This window comes from Harpia harpyja, chromosome 8 (genome assembly GCF_026419915.1).
Source record: "Harpia harpyja isolate bHarHar1 chromosome 8, bHarHar1 primary haplotype, whole genome shotgun sequence".
NCBI classification, from domain to species: Eukaryota; Metazoa; Chordata; class Aves; order Accipitriformes; family Accipitridae; genus Harpia; species Harpia harpyja.
Window position 1 is genome coordinate 46,238,774 of NC_068947.1, and position 21,157 is coordinate 46,259,930.

General features: G+C 40.3%; 1 protein-coding gene across 1 annotated transcript in view; it reads right to left on the reverse strand.

Moving 5' to 3' along the window:
* Nucleotides 1-455: 455 nt before the first annotated feature.
* Nucleotides 456-21,157, reverse strand: part of CFAP44 (cilia and flagella associated protein 44) — a 47,782-nt gene continuing 27,080 nt past the window's right edge. Inside the window, exons 19-35 of the mRNA XM_052794553.1 lie at nucleotides 20,236-20,506; nucleotides 18,220-18,275; nucleotides 17,621-17,783; nucleotides 17,159-17,289; nucleotides 16,027-16,220; nucleotides 15,458-15,623; nucleotides 14,327-14,504; nucleotides 10,518-11,021; nucleotides 8,922-9,125; nucleotides 8,305-8,500; nucleotides 7,215-7,325; nucleotides 5,576-5,706; nucleotides 4,303-4,419; nucleotides 3,176-3,377; nucleotides 2,314-2,474; nucleotides 1,418-1,552; nucleotides 456-857 (exon numbers count right to left, since the gene is read on the reverse strand). Of these exons, the coding sequence (XP_052650513.1) occupies nucleotides 603-857; nucleotides 1,418-1,552; nucleotides 2,314-2,474; nucleotides 3,176-3,377; nucleotides 4,303-4,419; nucleotides 5,576-5,706; nucleotides 7,215-7,325; nucleotides 8,305-8,500; nucleotides 8,922-9,125; nucleotides 10,518-11,021; nucleotides 14,327-14,504; nucleotides 15,458-15,623; nucleotides 16,027-16,220; nucleotides 17,159-17,289; nucleotides 17,621-17,783; nucleotides 18,220-18,275; nucleotides 20,236-20,506 (3,175 nt within the window). The 3' untranslated portion in view covers nucleotides 456-602. The remainder of the gene's footprint in view (nucleotides 858-1,417; nucleotides 1,553-2,313; nucleotides 2,475-3,175; nucleotides 3,378-4,302; nucleotides 4,420-5,575; nucleotides 5,707-7,214; nucleotides 7,326-8,304; nucleotides 8,501-8,921; nucleotides 9,126-10,517; nucleotides 11,022-14,326; nucleotides 14,505-15,457; nucleotides 15,624-16,026; nucleotides 16,221-17,158; nucleotides 17,290-17,620; nucleotides 17,784-18,219; nucleotides 18,276-20,235; nucleotides 20,507-21,157) is intronic.

Genomic DNA, 21,157 nt, shown 5'->3' on the forward strand with positions numbered 1-21,157 from the left:
CAAGCCAGTGGAATTACAGGCTGACTTTGCATTTGCTATACCCTCTGCCTGCCAGGTAAATGCCCTGTCCTGCGCTGCAGTGCAGTTTCCCACTGCTACAGAGCAGAGGCAAGTGGGAAAGTATTGGTCTGGCTCCATACCCATCTGAGCACTGTAGGCCCTGAAGAGAAAGGTCCCTTTGCTTTCTCCAAACAAATAGCACGTTCCTTGACTCTAACAGCTCAGTTAGCAGAGAAGTGCCGTTGCTGCTAGGATGTTCAGCAAATAAGAAAATGCATCCTTAAGGCACACCTCTTACCATTTTTGAGAACACAGGTACCAAAGCTGTATTTGCCCATGTGAAACTCATATCCAGACTTCCAACAGCTACTCATTTGAAGAACAGGCATACACATATGCACAAACACACAGCGCATCTGCCCAGTGCAAATCTCTGCAATGGACTGGTAACAGCATTTCCCAGTTGTATTTGCACTTTTTTATTCCGTATCTGTCACTACAGTCATATTTTGATAGGAGAAACAAATACAACCCTTTACAACTAAACCCCTGTATAGCCAAAGCAATTCATTTCACACTTCTGGGTATGACTACTGCCATAGTTAACCATGTCCGTTTTTAAGGGAGACAGGGCTGTTGTTAGTTACCGTTTCTGGTGTAAGGACAGGGAGTGATTCAGTTGGTGTCTGAGAGTCCTGACGTGATGAAGGTTGTAGAAAGAGGCACCCATCTTTTCTGCTTAGAAGATTGACTTCTTCTCTTAGGAGGGCTGTGTCACGAGCTGTGTGCTTGAGCTGTGACTCCAACCTGGCCTTCTCTTTGATGTCAGTAGTTCGGGTGCCCTGAAATTCTACTCCCTGTAAGGAGAGGAGAAAAATAACTCCTATAAAATGTGGGAGAATGAACGGTGGAAATTTATTTCAAGTGGGAAAGTGAAGCTTTCCAAGACGCAGGACAGCTTCATGACTTTTCCAGTCCTCAGTCAGAACTACTTGGAAGTCAGAGTGAGAGACCACTAACCTAGACAGACTGTGACAGGTGGCTGCCTTGTTCCCTAATACAGAGCAAAGAAAACACTTTAATTCATTTGGCTGTTTCCATGTAACAAAGGAATAATTTTGACTTGCTGCAAGACATTTTTTAATTAGAAATAAAATGAGCTTGTTTCAATATTGGAAAGCAGCTAAGTAAGAAATTACAGAGAAGCCAAGGTATGGCCTGCTTCAGGATCAGCTCGTTCATCTCCCTTTCTACAAGACCTGGGGCAGGCATTCAGCCTGTGCCACTAGGCAATATCAGCCCCAACTGCTGACTCCAGAGCAGGATGTGAGACCAGAGAGCTGGTGAGGGCCAGATGATCCCTTACCCATTTCTGAACAGTCCCAAACCTGCATGTAGTAGTGGCTAAAAGGCTTACTAGATCATTCTTTAGCGAAGCCAGCTTAGTTTCAAGTTGCTGCTTTTCACGGCAAAACTGGTTCAGCTGCTGCAGCTTGCTAGTGTTTTCCTTTGTCAGCTTCATTAGCTGCTGCTGCAGGTCTAAGATTCTCTCCTAGAAAGATAGAAAAGGTTGAGCTGGGATGAGAGAGGACAGAAAGCGTGAAGTGGGAAAGAAGTACTAGGCACAACATAAGTGTCACATAAGAGAGGTAAACAACAGGCTGATCTTGCATACACCACTTGATCCCACAGTACCTTTAGTGCAGTCTGTCATCTTTTTTTTTTTAATATTGCAAATGCCTAAGAAGGTAAAGCAGTTAGGCAAAAGTGTGGGCAAGAGAAAGCCATTAGGTATATAGTAGTTCCCTATGTGCCCTTCTGTAAGGGCAACATAAGAGTGTTTCCTGCTTGCGCCACAGTAGCTGGGCCTTAGGCCCCCCCAGATAGGGACATGAACTTTTCTGACTGCATAGACTACCATCCCAGGCATGAGCCAGGGCTGCCCTGTACTCAGATAGTTTGTCACCAGAGGTGGTGGGAGGAGGCAGTAGGTGCCGAATGCCAGCTGAAAACGAAAGGAAAGCACTCTGGAAGAACTTCACATAGGGACTGAAGCAGAAGGATGCATTTGAGGGAAGTAAAACAAAAAGATCATCAACTACCTCCCCGAGAAAATAGGATGTGCATCAGCAACTGGAGCAGAGGTAGGAATGATGATGGGAAATGGGAGTTAGTTAGACATTATGACAAGTGAAAAAAAACAGACATGAACATGTTCACAGAAGATTTTAGTGTAACTATTCAGCCCCAGGGAAATGAAGCCTGAACAGATCATCATAACACATACCTCTTCCTCCTTTTCCCGCTCCTTACCTCCCACTCTTTGAGCTCCTGGGAATGCACATATTCTTTCTCCATTATTTGCACTTCCAACTCTTCCATGCGTATGTTAACAGAGTGTGCTTGAACTGCTTCAAAATCAACCAGCCGGCCAAACTTCTTCATCATCAGATGATTGCACTTCTCTTCCAGTTCTAACAGAAGGGGCATGGCATGAATGGCAGCACTGTCTTTCATTGGTTAATAAGAATTTCTGCCCTGCCCCCAGCTTTGTGTCTGAGCTCTTTAGTATTAGCTCTATAATAAATAATTCACACAAAACTACACAGAGCTCACAACTGAATATTGCTGTTTGTCCTTGCCCACGACCGTGTCTGTGTGGTCACTAAGCCACACTCTAAGCCAGTCCTAGTAAGCCACTCCCACCCCAAAGGCTATATAGGGCCTCCATAGGTTTGGTGGTGCTAGACTGGTCCTTGGGAAAGTAAGTGTTTTGAACAGGGCTTGTTTTGTTCTTCTTATGTTACACAGAGGAAGAAATTGCCAAAAAAGCTTACGTAGCTTTGGGGGAAGTACTTTTTTCCTAGCAGTTCTGGTTTACAGCCAGAAATAGCAATCATGTGTCCTGACTTCCAGTGTCTCATCTCAGTCAACTCTCCTTATACTAAGTTCCCAAATTATTTCACACAGCCTAATGAGTCTGCAGTGCTGGAGAACTACCAGTACTTCATCAAAACTGTCCACTTGATCTGCTCTTTCTGTTTTATTTTCTGCGGTAACCAGCTGTGACATCTGTGTGAGTGTAAAGACAGACATCTGGTGAGTTACCCACACCCAGTGAGGGGGACAGAATGAGCATTAGTATGCTGTGTTGTTCAGAGTCTCTGTTACTTACGTCGAATCTTTATCTCCATCTCCTTTTTGTCCTGGACAAGCTGCTTATGTTGCTCCTGGGCCTTCTTATAGATCTCTCTTTGCATTCTCTTTTCATTATGTAGGTCCACAATTCTCTTCTGCAGATACCCTAAGGACTGGTTGGTAAATACCAAAGCCTGGGAGAAATCACTGGGCATCTCCCCGTTAACCAAGTATTCCACCTGCGAGAAACAGCCATAAGCAAGGCTGTTACTTATGAAGGCTGCTGGTGATCTCGCTGGATAACAAATGTGTGAGTGTTAGAGAACTAATGAGCGAGGTAATAGTAAGCATGGGCACAACTCTCACATTTTGGGCCAGGGAATCGCTACCACTCAGCAAAGCTCAAAGACTACTTAGAGCCGTGATGACTGCCTACATATAAAGCTGTCTACCCTTCTATGGCACCTGGAACAAAGGGGGAGTAAGGGACTCCCTGTCAAGTGTACTTTTGAATGATCTGGGACCTGCAGGATTGCATAGTCAGGCCTTAGACTCTTCTGTCTTTATTACCAACCTTTTAATGAAGGGAGATAGAACAAATGGAGAGAGCTGAGCTTGCCTCAGAGGTATACAAGCCAGAACAGGCAGAGGCCTATCTTCTCTCTCTGAGGACAAGATTCAGCCCAAAGGAAGTAACAGTATTGTCTTGAGTTTTCCTCTTCATTTTCTACTAATCATCCCTGTGCTAACAGCTGTGTAGATGAATGCATTGCATCCAATCCAGCATTATTGAATTGGGCAAAACTCCCATTAGTTTCAATAGTTTGGGGGCTTTTTTGGTTTGGTTTTTTGGGGTGGGTTTTTTTCCAGGAGAATATCAGTAGGTATGTACCTGAAGGAAAATCCCATGCCAGACCTCTAAAACACTTGAAAACTATGCACATTTCAGCAATGGGCTGACCTGCCTGTCCTTACGTCTTTTCTGTCAGTATAAGAGAAAAAAAAAAGTCTAGAGGAAATAGCAGCATGAATTTCACTTAATAGCATTTCACTCCTAGGAGACTATGGTGAATCAGGAAGTAAGGGCCCCAAAGAACAATAACACCATTGTTTAGATGTACATAGGCCATTCTGCACCTGCAGATGCACATCATCTTGAGTTACCTGATGGAGTTTCAAAGGAACAACTACATATAGCTCATTCAGTCTTTGCTGCTTTTCCCACTGAAAGGTCTTCAGTTCCCTGTCTGCAGTGTCCAGACTGGTTTCCACTACTTTTGCCTGTAGAAAGATAAATTGTGGACAAACAAAAATCCTGTAGTACTCAAATACATAAGGCAGAAAGGTTCTATGTTAGAGTTCCTGATCCAAAGGGTAAGAAGTATAGAAAAAATGCCCTTTTTTTTTTTTTTAAACAAATGATGATTGATGAGCTTCACAGGCAAACACGAGGCTCATCTACATATTCAAGCAATATTCTACCATGAATACCTAATACCTCTGTACACATGTATACTCATAAATGTCTCCTTAGTAGAGAAGCCCTGTTATGTATCAAGAGACAGCTGCTTTGTTTAACGTCTAAGACACTTCTAAATCTACAGAGCCTGCAAGATATTTTTTATTGTGTTATGCCTGGAAATGCTTATTGATTCTGCATGAGAAAGAAACAATTCAGACTCAAATGTCAGACCCCAGGGTGAATATGTGGCAGCTGGCACTTAGGAAAGCCTTTAAAAACTAAACAAAAAATGTTGTAAGTTAAGCATATTTGATGGAACATTTTTGAGACACAATAAAAGCAAGACTTGCATAATGTTATTTTGGCAAAACTCTCCCTCTATCCCGGATAACCCTTCAAATTAAGATATTTTTCAATTAATATAAGTCAAATGTCTTGATGAATGCAGGAGCTCAAAAAAGCTAAAAGGAAAACTTGCACCAAGAGAGTTTATTCAGTGATTACTATGACAAAGAACAAAAGAAAATAACTAAAAACAAAATAAATAGATGGAAGAATAGTATTTTTATGCAATTATTTTAACCTGCATTTGTGTTAGGGTATTCTTTAATCTCTCCATCCCCGTACACATGCACAGAGGGTAGGCCAGGCTACACCAGGTGTTTCATTTGAACCAGAGAATCCAGTTTGTGCTGCTGCATGATGATTAGACAGCTGGGAAGGAACTGGAACTAAAACCTGGATCCAGCCTCATAGCAGCTAAGATCTGACCACCTTGATTTACCCTTTTCAGGAGGACAGGTGACCCATGTTGAGCTCCCTTCTACCTCTGTGCTACCACAGATATCTCTACCCAAACGGAGGCCTCTCAAAATATTAGGATTTTGTTTTTAAATCTTAGCCAAAATCACTAGCACAATATTTTCACTGTAATGGAGCCAGTCAATGCTTGCTGAGAAGAAAACACTACAATACCTTCTTGGCCAAGGCATTATATTTCTTTCTGAGGTTAGCAGCAACTTTCTTCTCCTCTGTTAAAGCTTTCTCAATGTCTAACCGCTTCTGCCGGAGCTGGATGGTGTTTCGGAAGAGTGCCTCGTTGCAGTCTGAGAATGAAAGAGTCAAAGAATAGCTTAGTTTCATTATGACTCTACTATAGTTACAGGCTTGAGCTAGTAGCTTCTCTTACTGTGCACATTGCCTGGCGTTCCCCATAATAAGACCATGCTCTTGGTTCCCTAGAGCTTTCTCAAACGTTAATCACATGGTCCACATTCCTCCATGAGGGGGTGAATGTCTTGGATGGATCTTTTTTTCTGTACATTCAGTCAAGACAGTTGTTTCCAGAAGTAAGACTAAATGCATCAAAGCCAATATTAAAGCCAAGTGCTCAGAAGTTAGCTTTTTTAAGTAACGCAGTCCCAGTAGTTAATACATGTTACAGTATAGTCTTCAATTATGTGAACACGTAGTTGTTTATCCATAGCACCCTTCACTTCAAGTAAGTGAACAACTTGCTCTAGGGATCATTTATAGCTCTATTTATAAACAAAGCTGTGGTTCATAGGACCTGTTTCATGGTAAGGAAGATCTGTGAATTTCTATCTAACAACACAGTGATTTCAGTCATACTAATCAAGTGCAGAATTATGCCCAAATCAGCAGGTGTAATAAAAAAGACTCCAATAAAGGCAAAGCAAGTGACACATAAAGACACCAATACAAAGAGGCTAATGCAACATGTAAATTCCCTATTAAATTAGTAGTTTGGACTTTTTTAACAGAAAGTAAAAATCTTCATTTCTTCCCAACATTTCATTGAAAAAGGAGATGAATGAGGAGTTAATAAAAAATTCAATTTGTGGAAATGATGTTAAAATCCAATTTAAAGAAAATATGATAAGGTAATTTGTTGGAAAGTTCTAACTGAAAATAAAGTGGTGTTGTTACATGGTCATTGACATATCACTCAAAGATTTTTTTAAAAAACCCAAACCCCTAAACTAGTTAAACTCATAAAAAAGAAAAGGGGCGGGGTGGGGGTGGAGGGGTGGAGTTGTTTGCCTTTGTTGAATGAATGAATGAAGAGGATTTTGCAAAGTAAAGCTCCTAACTTTTCAGATACCCTTAAGAGAGCAGCCTAGCAACACGCAATTGCTGCATAAATCCACGAGGTGGTAACAAAGAGCTTAATTTAAGAGCATGGTAGGGTCCCCTCAGAACTTCCCCGAAGAGGGGATCCAGCTAGACCAGGCAGCAGGTTTCCAGAGAGCTGCTACAGCCTCGCTCCGGCTCCACCCCTGAGAGGAGCCTTTTCTCTCCAGAAGACAGCTGTGAAATGGTGAATGGATCTTTACACAAAATAATTAATTCTTAGTGCTTAGCTAAGTTTTATTTTTCCAAACTTTTTAATTAGAGTACCCTATACTACCAGTGGTTTCATTATCTTCACTGAGATTTCCTGGGGAGAAATGCTTCACTCAGGAGGGGTACACACATTCTGGGCATTAATATGCAGTGAATAATAAAAAATTCTGTGTTTTCTTTTTAAACACACAATATTTCCCCCAAAGCTAAACAAGCAATCAACCCAAGGAAATGATGGCTTAGGTACTCTTTGGGCAAACAGAGTCATCAAAGACTTCATCTTCAGATCCAGAATTTTCTTCATCAGTCCCCAAGGTGGGCTCTTCATCATTCTCCTCTTCATTCTCATCTTCTTCATCTGGAAGAAAAGGACAGTACTGCTGGCTTGCAGAACACCCCCAGACCCACTAGCTGTGCATTATGCCAATGTGCTTGTGAACACAGTCCCAACAATCCATGAAGATCATCCTGGTAATACGTGAATCCAGGCACCTTGTGCCTATTGCATTGATCTGATAATTTCACAGAGAGAAAAAAAAGAAAAAAAATGAGGGAGAGAGATCATCTAGTAGTGACAAAGGCACAGACACAGGCACATTGGTGGGACTTCCTTCAATAATGTTTCCTCTCTTTATATGTGCTAGGCATTTAAACCTTGTGGGTTTACCATTCTACTACAGAGATTAATCAACCAAGCAAAATACAGAGGCACAAAACTGTCACAAAAGCATCACTGTTGTCTGCGCTTTTTGCTAATTGTGTCCACTTGAAATCAAAAGCCAAGTCAGAGAGAGAGCACAAGTATTTTAGCTCAGTAAGGCTGCCTAGCCTTAACAGTTTTAAACCAAGTCACTAAGATAAATTAAAACCTGTCATAATATGTTTAGTCCTGTGACTAATAGATGATTGCAGATTAGGTCTATGATCTCTCATTAGTCAATGGACAGATTAAAGGAGAATGTCATGAACGTGGCAGACTAATCAGTTACCCATAGCTCCCATTGCTACAGCATAGGAAGTACCTATTCAAAGCTTCACTTCTTCATAGCAATTATCAGTCCTCAGTATTGACTTACAGGAAGTAAATTGCGGGAGCTGTCATCAGACCAAACGTAGTCATGTTAGAGACTGAATTACATCACTGTTATCAGTCAAGATGGCTGCCACAGAACATGAGTAGGTATATAAACAAATCTGGGTAGGTCTGATCTATGGTTTTGTGAACTGAGTTCAGTGTTGCATGTACTCAGGGCTCTACCTATATTGACACACATTTACTTGACCACATGGAAGTATGTGTAACAAATCCATAAACCAAAAAGAACAGTATCTCCAACCTGCTTCTCTTCGTACTTCTTTTTTTTCCATGCACTTGATTTTCTTCTTCAGAACCTTGGTCAGAAAATGGGCAAACTCATTGTTTTCTCCAAGGGATGCTTGGAAGTTGGCATAAAGAGCTTTCTCACATTCCTGAAGCTTTACAATCTCACACTTTCTATCCTCCATCTGTGCAAGGTAGCTGTTCAATTTTGACTAAACAAACAAAAAAACCACTTCAGTTAAAAGGCATAACCCACATGTGTGTGTATAGGATGTATCTGTGAAGATCTGGAAATGCAAAACTTGTCTTTTTCTCTTTAAACCCATGCTTCAATCAAGCAAAACCTAGAAGTATGTTCTTAAATTTAAGTATATGATTTGTCACTTATTCTACATCATGAAGTACCTATTAAAATACAAGTGTAAAGATTATGAAAAGATTAACTATTGCAAGTTAAAAGTGACCATCCTAGGCTGATCATCAAGAGTTTCTTGTTTTTCAAAATTCAGCACTGCACACTGGATCAGTGCTAAAATGAAGCAAAAAGATGCCACTATTTACTTTATGGCTTGCTTTTGTTTCAAGCCATGCATCAGTGGTACTGTTAAATCCAGAGACACATGGCCTACTTACTTGCATGGCCTCCTGCTCCCTGATGAGGGTGTTAACATGCCCCTGGAGAAGGTTCTCATGTTTCTCAAGGTTCTTCAGGATAAGCAGCTCTTCATACCACGTGATGTAGCGCAGGTCAGCACTTTTCATCTGCACATCCAGCTTCAGTTTCTTGTGCCGCAGAAAGCGAAGTTCAGCATCAAAGTTGGTCACCAGTGCGTTGATCTGGAGCATATGAGAGAGTCAAATGAGGAACAGGGAAAGTATTAGGAGTGGAGCTAAACATGTAAGACTAGAGAAAGGAGCAGAAGGGAAAAATTCTCTGCCAAATCAACAATTTGTCCATGCTATTTACTATGGATTACTGAAGCGCTTAGAAAGACAGCATTAACCCCAAATGTATCTTTGTTCTCAGCACAATAGTAAAAGAATCACCAGGGCTTCACAGGAACGTTTCACTGCATTCGCTACCCCAGAAGTATTTTACTCTCCAGAGTAGCCTGAAGTAGTTTGTGTAACAATCCCAGATGTAGCAATAAATACGTCTTCTGCCTTGACAGACCTCTTTCAGAGTACCTGCCAGCTCTTCCCTTAGACATTTACAGTTAAATCAGTACTAGCAGCTGCCAACATTAACTTATATGTGTGTGATGGTCACGGCAGCATTTGGATATTCTCTCAAAACCTTCACACACATGAAGACAAGGGTGTCTGCGTTGGGGTAGACTAAAGAGTCAATGGCCAATAGCAGAAGTTAGAGAAAAGACAGTAAGAAATGCAGCAAACTAGTGAACAGTGGTATACCTCTGGCACACTCCTCCTAAACTCTGACTTAGGGAGACATCTTGAGCTTGAAGCAGTATGTTTGTGTTCAATAGCTTTGAATGGATTTTTCTTCCAGACTTTATCAAATTGTAGCTTCCCCCACATCCTAACACCGAGTTCCAAAGCTTAGTTATTGTTGGATAGGAAAACTATTTCCATTTGCATGTTTCAAGCTTTCTACATGACCATTTTGTTTGATATCTCTCCTTCTTTTAAGAGATGATTCCCACTCTCCTTTTCTATGCTATTCATAATTTTACGACCTCTGCTACAACCCTTTCAGTTGCCCCTTTTCCAGGCCAAAGATGCTTTATCCATTTAGATGTGCTTTTTAAAGAAGCTTTTCCATGACTAAGCAATTTGGTTACTCTCTTTTGTACCTTCTCTAATTCTACAAAATCATTTTTGAGACCAAAGGGTTGGGACTACAGTTATTTAATTGCTGAGAACATCAGGAATCTACAAAGTTGTAGTGATGCTCCTTTTTTTCCTCTTCACCACTTTTCAAGTAATTTCTAACATTTTACTTGTCTTTTTTGGCCACTAAGCTCACAGTTTCATAGAACAATCAATAAGAAATCTAAGATCTGTTTTTTCAAGTGATAATATTCAGCACACAGGTCACAGTTAGGGATTTATACTGACTTACACTGTAAATTTGCACCAGATAGCATTTTCCTGAACTTCAGAAAGGCAAGAGTAGCTGCAATCCTGAGACAAAAGGGGTTTTGGTTTTATTTCTGATGCAGTGGGATTGTTCAATCTGACAAAAAAAAAAAAATTATTTCCTACCTTTTTAATCAAGGTCTCCTGCAAGTATAGATTTTTTATCTTCTCCCTCATTAAAATTTCCAGTTCCATTTCTGTTGGCTCTGCCTTCTCAATCTCAGAAACCTTTCGCTGCTCTGTGACCACAGATGATGCTGTTTTCATTGGGTGTGCACCTGCAGCCTGTGCCATGGGGTCAATCTCTTTAATAGAAGGAGCTCGAAGAAACCCATGCCTAAATGCGCGAGATGAAGGAGACCCTTCCAATTGTTCCTGGAGCTTTGCCTTGGCCTCCTGCTCCTCTTTGAACTTCAGGAGGATGTCACTGTCATACTCAAATTTTTTTTCAGGAACCTCATCTGGGTGTAACTGAGGGATCAGGGGAAGAGGGAGACATTCTGATAAATCCAAGGCTCCCTGTATGGATTTCAATTCTTGCACTAAACGCTTGATTTCATCAATAATAGAAACCTTGAGATCCCGCAAAGACATGATCTCTTTGTTCATATTCACTTTCCTCCTATGGATCTGCAAAGGAAAAACAATTTTAGTAGGATTCCCCAGGAACACTTACATAGTATATAGTCTTCCCCAACACAAGTAATGGTTAAGAGGCTTGTCATACTGACTTTCCTTCTTTCCATACTAGCTTTCTTTTCTGTACCATCTCCACACATTAGCATTTTTAAACAGCTGTCTTTCAGTCTGGTTTTAAAATCTTTGGAACCACCTCTCTTCCTCTCCTTCACAGCAAATAGCAAAAGTGTAAGAAGGGAAACAAGGCTTCCCCATTCTCTCAGTTCCTGACTTGATTGTGAGTTTCTTGACATGAGATGTTGAAGCAGTGCAGAAAGCAGACAGGGGCTGTGAAAATAAGCTGTGGGTTTTAGAGGATTAGTCGTTTGGGCTGTCTGTCATTAACTACAGAGAGTATCTCAGCTTTGATACATGGCCCTCTTTTCAGGCATATAGTATAAATAATACACTAACAAAAAGAAAATTAGATTACTTTTAGTATGTTGTAAGGCAAGCTTCTATCCCCAAGACAAAAGAAACATACCTGAGAGGACCTTTACTGTACACACTACAAAATGCACAGCTGTGCAGAAATCTAGACGACTTTGACATAGTCATTGAAACAAAGCCGTTATCTCACATAACCTCAAAGATACTGAAGCAGTCCTCCATAAATGTAGGTTCTGGAAGGCAGATGAGATTCTTGTCTATTATATGTGATGGCGAAGCTGAAATCACAGCTACTGCAGGTGGTTAAAAGTGGAACAAAGTTCTGAATTTTCAAAGTATAGTAGATAGGGATACTAAAAGCAAGAAAGTAACATACTGTCAGATGCTTTTGGATTTCATACAAGCCACTGGATGTCCAAAACAAATTCTCTCCAGGCCTTCCAGCAATCCAGAGTCCCAAAGTCAACTCAGAAAACTTTGACATCAACTGAATATTTTTTTCTCCAACTCAAGATGAAGATCCACTAATCTGAAAAGTGACACTTACATCAGACGTCAGAGGTGGGAATTAAACAGCCAAGTGCAGCAAAACCTATTTGTTAAAACTTGTTTGCATCTTGCTTGGCCTGTAGGCAGACCTCAGTAATAATTCTATATTCAGAATTCAGTAATAATAATTGTGTTCAACATCATTAATTATCTGGATGATGGGGAAAAGTGTACCTCAGCAAGTCTGCTGATAATGCAAAACTGGGAGGAGCAGCTGATACACCAGAAGGTTGTGCTGCTGTCCAGAGGGGCAGGCTGAAGAGATGGGCTGACAGCAGCTTCATGAAGTTCAACAAGTGGCAGTGCAAAGTCCTGCATCTGGGGAGGAACAACCCCATGCACCAGTACGTGCTGGGGGCTGACCAGCTGGAAAGCAATTTTGCAGAAATGAACCTGGGGGTCTTGGTGGACACCAAGTGGACCACGAGCCAGCAATATGCACTTGTGGCAAAGAGGGCTAATGTTATCCTGGAGTGCATTAGGGAGTGTTGCCACAGGTTGAGAGAGGTGACCCCTCTTTCAGCAGTGGTGAGGTCACATCTGGAGTGCTGTGTCCAGTTCTGGGCTCCCCAGTACAAGAGAGATGTGGTGCTACTGGAGACAGTCCAGTAAAGGGCCACTAAGATGATTTGGGGACTGAAGCATCTCTCATATGAGGAAAGGTGGAGAGAGCTGGAACTGTTCAGCCTGGAGAAGAGAAGGCTCGGAGAGGGTGGGATCTCATCAATGTGTATAAATACTTGAAGGGAAGGTGCAAAGAGGATGGAGCCAGGCTCTTTTCAGTGGTACCCAGTGACGGGCAAGAGGAGATGGGCACAAACTGAAACACAGGAGGTTCCCCCTGAACATCAGGAAACACTTTTTTACTGTAAGGGTGACTGAACACTGGCACAGATTGCCCAGTGAGGTTGTGGGGTCTCCATCCTCGGAGATACTAAAAAGCCATCTGGACATGGTCCTGGGCAACCTGCTCAGGTGGCCCTGCTTGAGCAGAGGGTTTGGACTAGATTATCATCAGAAGTGTCTTCCAACTTCAATCATTCTGCAGTTCTGTGATGAGGAGATGCTGTATTAATTTACCCTTTTCACATGAAATAATAACCGAATGTGATCTAACATTAGTATATTTGGCAGAAACTTTTCTGATCTTTATAAAAGAAAACAACCCTATACACTAGCCACCTGAAGTAACTGGAATTCTTCATCTGTATAAACCTGGAATTTACAAGAAGAACTATTCCCTTTGTTTGTATTGGCTTGTCCTATTGAGTTAGGTTAATCACTGGGTATCTGGTAACATCAGCACTACAATGAAGTACTGGAGCCCAAGCATGAGATTAAAATGATCCAAGAAATCCCCTGAGACTGTAGCATTGCTTCTGTAATGTTTAGACCTTGCTATCAAAGCGACGCAGCCTAGAGGGTGCCTGAGATTAGGCAACCAGTTCATGAGCATAAGACTGAAGAAGATTCAGGACCACTGAGAGTGTACCTTACACTTAGCCAAAGATAAACCATGCAGTGAAGAGGCTCCTCTGTCAGTAAGCAGGGCAAGAAATAAGCCTTCCTGCCAAAAAGCAACTAGACAGTTCCAAGTTCAATAGATATATTTCTTCATTGTTCTTTTAGCTAAAGAAATTTGTCACTCTTTTGCACTCCAGCCAAATAAAATGAAAAACAGCTCCTGTGAGAAGAAGGATACAGGGAAAGAAGTCACAAGGAAAGCAACAAAGATACTGCACAACATTTGAGCTTCCTGTGTCTTTGTGGTTAAAAGATGTGTGGTAGCTGTAGGAGTCCTATCACAGAAAGGTGGCTCCAAAAGACCTGGTTTCTCAGGAAGGTTCCAGTGCTTAGTACCCAGAAGCAGTGATTGCCAAAGTGCAAATATGGAGAGGCCACACTAGAAACACCTGTCCTTGCTCACATCCCTGTTTTTGTAAAGGTATTTCATGGCAGGGGTTATTTAGCTCAGTGTTTTAAGGAAAACATACCATTTATTAGCTAAGACTTTATGAAGAATTCAAAAAAACAGATGTTCCTGCTGAAGTATTAGAAAAGGTAAATTCTCTTTCTTGTTTAAAAAGAGCCAGCTGACAGTTATCCTGGACTGATTCAGGTTTGAGTTTGATGAAGCACTAACAGTTCACAAAAGAAAGGCTGATTTGTAACTAAAGCTGACTCAACAGTCTGTCCTTCAAGGCCTTTTCCCACATCCACTTTGATTTCCTTTCAAAAAATTTCTTCAGTGACTAATACACTATCCTCCCTCCCCCAAAAAGGGGGAAATACACACATCAATGAATCAGTTTACATACCAACAATTCCAGGGATTTAAGCTGCATCACCTTCTTCTCAGTGTTCATATGCTTGTGTTCAGGGACCCTGTAGTTAGTGGCAGTCTTCAACTTATAACATCCCATATTTTCCTGTGCTTCTTTGATGGCCTCAACATCTTTGGGATTCTCATAATCATCACTAGGTTTGCTCTTGTATCTGGTAGGTACAAAACAAAGCTGAACTTCAAGACAGAAAGCATACAGATCAACAAATGGGGTCATTTCATACCTTCTGATTTGTGCAGCAAGGCTTGGGAGGTGAGCTAGGGTTCAAGAATCACACAGCTCTTTCAGAAAAGAATGGCTACTTTGGGAAGAACATCCTTGCACATTTGAATGAAAACCTCAGATTAATTTTTTTTCCCCAAGAACTCTTATAACATAGCTCTGCCATGGGACAGGTTAAACCTTTACACTTGGACTGAGTTCTGGGTTTAGTGACTACATGCTGCTCTCAGTCTCAGCGAGCCATGTGTGTCAACACTCCACCAGCCTGTAGCAGAGAATACCTGATCCTACTCTATATTTTTAAACACTTAATAACCTTAAAAGCCTTGTATTCTGACTCTACATTGGTCCCATTCCCTGTCGTTCATCTCCTAATGAAGAATTTCTGTACTTCCATGAGCTTTCAAAGATGTCTTGTTCCCCTTTCTTGCCTCTCAAGATAAAGACCAGCATGGAACATGAAGGAATATCACAAACACTCACATAATGGCCATGATGTTAGCACAACTGACCTAACCCAGCTGTTAGAGCATCTGCTCTGTGTGGTGCTGGCAGGGTTGACAGAGAGTTGACTGTAATGGTCTAGGTGTCCCTCAGCCATGATCGATTCAGACACCTTTTTACTCCCTATCTGAAGATGCAGCTACCTAGCTGAATTCAAGTTTTTTAATATTTTAGAAGAACCATAAAAACTAACCGAAAGATTTCAATGCTCTCTTGAGACTCAGAGATACATGAAAACTCATCTATTTTAATTACAACCATTAGGAATATAAAAAACTAGGCAGAGAGATTATAGTGCCATATGACAGCTAAATAGCATTACTTGACCTCAGATAAGAAGCAGAACTGAAAGGGCACAGAGTCCAGTTCAAGACTCACAATTCATCCCACTCTGCCTTCCTCTTCATGATCTTAGCTTTCACCTTGTCAGATTTCTCAACAATTCTTCTGATTTGCTCATGTTTGCTTTCTATATAACGCGTGGTTGGCTTTCGAACCTCTGACGTCTTCGGCTTTTCTGCCTCGCCCTCAAAAATGCTGGCATCTGGACCAAAAAATAACCATGTGAAGATGTAAATACCATGCAGCACAGTGCAGTCCCAACTACTGGAAACCCCCGGGACAGCTCCTGTAGAGCTGGTGTCGATCAGTATAGTTCCAGTGTTGTGGATGTTCTGAATGTCTTTGGGTTCTTTGACTTGATTCTTAGTCACATTCTACCCACGGGGTTGACAGACAATTGCTGATGTTGACCTAAACATGGAAAACTATGTATGTGTGTAACTATGTATGCAGGTACTGAAAAAGATACCAGAGTTATATTTCTCTACCTGTACCTGAAGAAATTATAATTTCTTTAGCTTGGACTCAGGAAAACAAACTGAGATGAAAGACAGAAACCATATTACTGATAAGGTTTGAACGGTCATCATTAGACCTATGCATACGCCTTGTCTCTGTGACAGTCTCCCTTTCTTCTGCTTGTTTCCATGCCTGTTTAAGTACTGTCTTCTTCCATGATGGACGTTCCTTATCTTGGTAGTATTTCTCAGACATTGCTAGAAGTCTGTAGGTGGAAATCTGATGATTGCTTTGAATAGCATGAACAACAACAGTGTCAAATTCCAGTGAGTCCCGAAACCTGAAAAGCCAAATTAGACAAACCATCTGATGTCAGTAGGCACAACCTACCATTTTGCCTTGACCAAAAGGACATGAATAATGTAGTTTACTTATTGCACATACAATCATTACATGTAAATTCACAAGTCATTAAGTAATAGCATGATGACATCTGACACTATCTATTGACTTTTATCCAATCTAGGAATGGAGATACTCAAGAATAAACATATTAAGACCTCTCCCAACATTGAAACTTACACCAGGTTCTTCATGAGAATATCTTTCATCTTCCATTTAGGACTGATTAAAAACATGTTCATTCAAGTCTTTTCCCCAGTCACACACTCTATGTGCCTAAGGTTGTTTTTTTTCATTGTGTATTGTTTCTATCATGTATTTATTTTTAGGAATTTACCTTTTGCTATATACTTAGATTTAAGAAAACCAACCCAAAATGCACCTCACATTTTCTTGAGAAAATTCATTTCCTAACTTTAAACTGTATAGGAAACATTGTGTTAGCAATGACACTAAAATATCTGACACACATGCAACATGCCTGAAAAACAGGGGTTCATTTCACAGGTTGTTCTTCAAAGTTTCAATAAAAGTTCTTGGTTCTTACTGAACTTACTGGCAAAAACCCAGGCAAATTTAGTCTCAAACCCCCCCCCCCAGTTTTCTTCATATAGAAGTGAATCAGAATGCTACATCTTTGATTTGAACATCTGAATTTTTATTAAAGATTCAAAAGAAGTAAGTACACCCAAATATCAATATATACTCTTGTGTATGTTCCAAGTAAAATAAGAACAGAATCATAACAGAACAGAAGAAATATTGATTATATGAGGAAAAAAAATTGCATTCTTTTTCCTTGTGGCAGGTATAACTTTGTAAATGATAAGCCCCTTGCAAGGTCAGAGGGAGAAGTGGAAGAAAAGTGATACTTACTGATTTCGCAGTTTCTGCAGTCCAATCAAGTGTTTCTCATGCTCCCAAGCCAGCTCCTTTTGCACTAACTGGATTCTCTGTGCTGTCTGCCTATCCAGCTCCTCAAAGATCCTATGGTCCATCTCATACTGCTGCAGAAAGATAGAAAACCTAGCATCACATTATCTTGGCTACTAGGTTTTGGTAATAAATATTTTGCCCAGATGCCAGAGTTCCATGCACATCAACACAATCTTTTCTTTCAGGAGCTATTCAGACCTCCACAGAGAACCACATTTTTCCCACATGCTTCTTAAATGTCACAATTCACCAGCTGTGATTCAGAAGTCTGAGAAAATTATATATTCATAGAACTACCTTAATCCAAAGGGTTGGACATCTTTGGCCCCAACACATTGGGTAGCAACATTTTAGAATAAGATGCCTCTAAAGGTAAATGACCCTTATAAAAACCAGAGGTACCTCTCTGTGCAGCTGCATGTGCTTGGGCAACTCCTGATTCTTTTGAAGAAGAAAAAGAAACTCATGCCTCAGTGCAATTAACTGCTCTCTTTTCTTGTTTTTTTTTTCTTCAGCTTCCTTCATTATCCGTTCATACTCCTTTCTCTGCTTGACTTCCTCAATGCTGAAAATGCATGAAAAAGGAAATAGTGTTATCTCCGTGGAAGAGAGGAAAGATTACAATTTATGTAACCTTTTAGATTTCCTTGACAGACTTAAACTCCCAGTGAACTCAATGGCTCTTAAGGTAACTTAGAAAGGAATCATCTTCCTGTATATTTGTACAGTCCCAACATCACGCGGCTTTGACCTTGACCTTGTGTTGTCTCTGTAGTTTGAAGTTAAGTAAGTCTCAGCATACCATATTTGAATTACTACCACAGAAAAGTAGATAAAATGGAGGGAAAGACTGAAAAAACTTCGTGTGTAACAAGGAAATGACCCACATTCAGGGTGATCAGCTTCTTCCTCCTCTTAGGAGGCAAAAAGAAATACATGGTCTGAAGAAAGAGCTACCAACACCTGAAAATCTCTTTCATCATTATCCAAGCATCTCTTACTTGTAGGCATTGGGATCCTCAATGTCTTCAGCAGCCTTCTCCTTCTCAAGACCACTCTGGAATAAAAACATTGTCCTGGCTTTAAACAAGCAATAATAGTTTCAACAGACAATAAAGCTTGTACAAACATTAAGACAGAGCTCCCATTGCCTTTCACAAAACCAAAAGAAACTTTCATGATCAATATTGCTGTATGGGCCTTAAATATCAGGTTTTAATGTTTCAAGAAAAAGCAGTTACGTTGGTTTACATGTAAAACAACTAATGAAGCATAGTTTTTAGGGACAGAGAACACAACTTCTACATCCTCCCCATCAACATCAACCATTACACCATTGCTTGTCCTAACTTCACTCTGTCTCATAACATCTTTGGTTCTCCACCCCCAAACCCAATTCTCTTGTCTCCCCTCACTGCCACATTGACAAGAGACAACATATCCTGGGCTAATTCCAAGTTACATGTGTAATTAATCTGGTTTGCTTCTGCTGACTGCATAATGGGTTCACAATTATTAGCTGTGAAGAATGACAGATGGATGGACACTGCAGTCGCACAAGCCTCATTTCCCTAGGCAGTCGTGCTCTAAAAAAAGAGGGGGGCCTATCATCCTACAGTGAATACAGTCATACTAAATTGATCTGTAATTTAACTCAATTAGTTTCAGAGGATTTGTATTTGATTCTCTAAGAATCTCATTAAGTTTAATGAAGATGGAATTTTTAAAATCTTCCACATGACTTAAAACTAGAATAGATACTTAATGAAGATATACTTTGATAAGGGAAAAGCTCTATTAGGACGGTCATTAAGCAATGTTGCTAGCCTGAACAATAGAAATTGACCATAAAGATCTTTATATAGAGCTACTTACATACTCAAAATGATAAAACTGTGTATATGCTTTATAATTGTAAATTAATCACTACTTGTAATACCGGAGCTAGCGAGGCTCTGATATCACATGTTCCAATCATTCATTTAGTTTAAGAAAATAATTTTGAGTCTATTCTCAATGCTATATATTCTTGTGATATTGGTAAAGAATTCCAACTAGTCATGAACAATTTAACTAAATGACCAAAATCACAATTTCCTCTCCGTCTCCCTTATCAAGCATCTTTCAAAACGTAGTTACCAACTAATATTAAAAATATTTAAAAGTTGAATTTCTTTTATGTGGACACTTTCAAGATTTTTAAACTGTACTGAATTTATATCTGCTTGAAAATTCATTGTGCATGACGGCACTTCTTTACTCAGCAGGTCTCATTGCTTCTTTCAAGTTATATTTGTTTAATTCAGCCATTCAAGAGATTTTTAAAAAACTCAATGAAGTCTGAACATTTTCAGTGGGGGAGTTGACACTTCTCTCTTGTGTATTATCAGTAGAACTGTTATTGAGTTCCAGTGTCATCTGTTCAAACATGCTAAAGGTGATGAGATCTACAGGGATTACAGAACACCTGTAAAATCATTACTTGCTAATGCTGTCCAAGAATGAAAAATAAACAGGATCAGCATCATGCTGTGCTACTTTGGAAATTTAAAAAATCCAGCTTGTGAATTGTATATGAATGGTACTCGATGCACTGAGAAACTACAAATTTGGTATTCTCCAACATGATTTCTAGAATCCCCATCCAAAGCAGAATCATACTTCACTGGAATTAATCCAAGACAGGTATTAAGTATAACAAATCTTTGTGGTTCTTTCATTCTAGGAAAGTGCATGATTACAACTATGAGTGGGAAAAGACTAGTAGACTATTACATATGAACAACACATACAATGTTTATTTGGAGAAAAACACAAAACATTGAGAAGGAACAATGCAGTCATAGTGCCTGTTTATAAGGGAATGTTTTACAAGAACTATTCTTCCAAATTGTTTGGGAAACTTCAGGTTTTGCTATGAAAGATCTATGATGCCAAATAATTGAACTGCATTTTGCCCATCTACAATAGTTTCACAGTAAATAGGCCTAATTCAGTGAAAGATGGTAGCGGCTTACCCTAGGAGAGGGGATTTTGGCTTTTAGCTCTTTGTGAACATCCTCTGGAGACAAGATGTTGAAAGTAAAAATGTTTCCATCTCCACCACAGGTAATCAGAAATCTATCATCGTAACTAGAACAGATCCCCTGGATCTGGCCATAATCATTGTCATGTACATTGAAGGACCAGTATTCCTTTAGGGTATTCACCGAGAGGTCTTTATCTTGGAGGGGATAAACACGCAGTGCGCCATTCTGCATCCCACAGAACATCAGTAGCCTGCTGGTACTGTCAAATAAGCAACAAGAAACAGTAATAACAGGCAACTTGTAACAAGGCCACAGCTCAAAATGTGGTAATTCTTTAGAAGAGCTAATCTATCTGAATAAATGTAGCCTTCCCAAGTTTGTAAGCTAGGAGCAAAGTATTTAGACCATTTAAAGTATGTGTGATACTACTACAAACTTTTTTCCAGCTAACTGGCTGCTCAGGAATGTTCCAGCACTTGCTGGGTATCATGTAACTGGTCTTAGCCCTGAGTTATGCAGGGTAGCAGACACCAAGTTCAGAGCTAGAAAAAAGTTTTCTCTCCCTGCTCTTCATCTAGTATGGATGGTGGTGAATGCAGCCAGCTGTAGATTAAAGCCTGAACTAAACCTGCTTCCTTAGATGCAGATCATGCATAGCCTTACAGGGAACATAATATTGGGAGTCTGAAAACAGTTTACCCTTTTCATTCGTACTGTTCACTGAATATCCTGAGAAGCCTGTATTCTTTGCACAAGAGGGATGGGCTGATCCCTCCATGTTCTCCTTGAGGGCTAACTGTGTCCTCTCTTTGCTAACTACCAAAAATAACTGCTGTTCTGATGATCACAATTTGCAGAGACTTCTAATGGGTCTCCTGGAGATCTGCAATCTAGGATGCTTGAGTCCTAA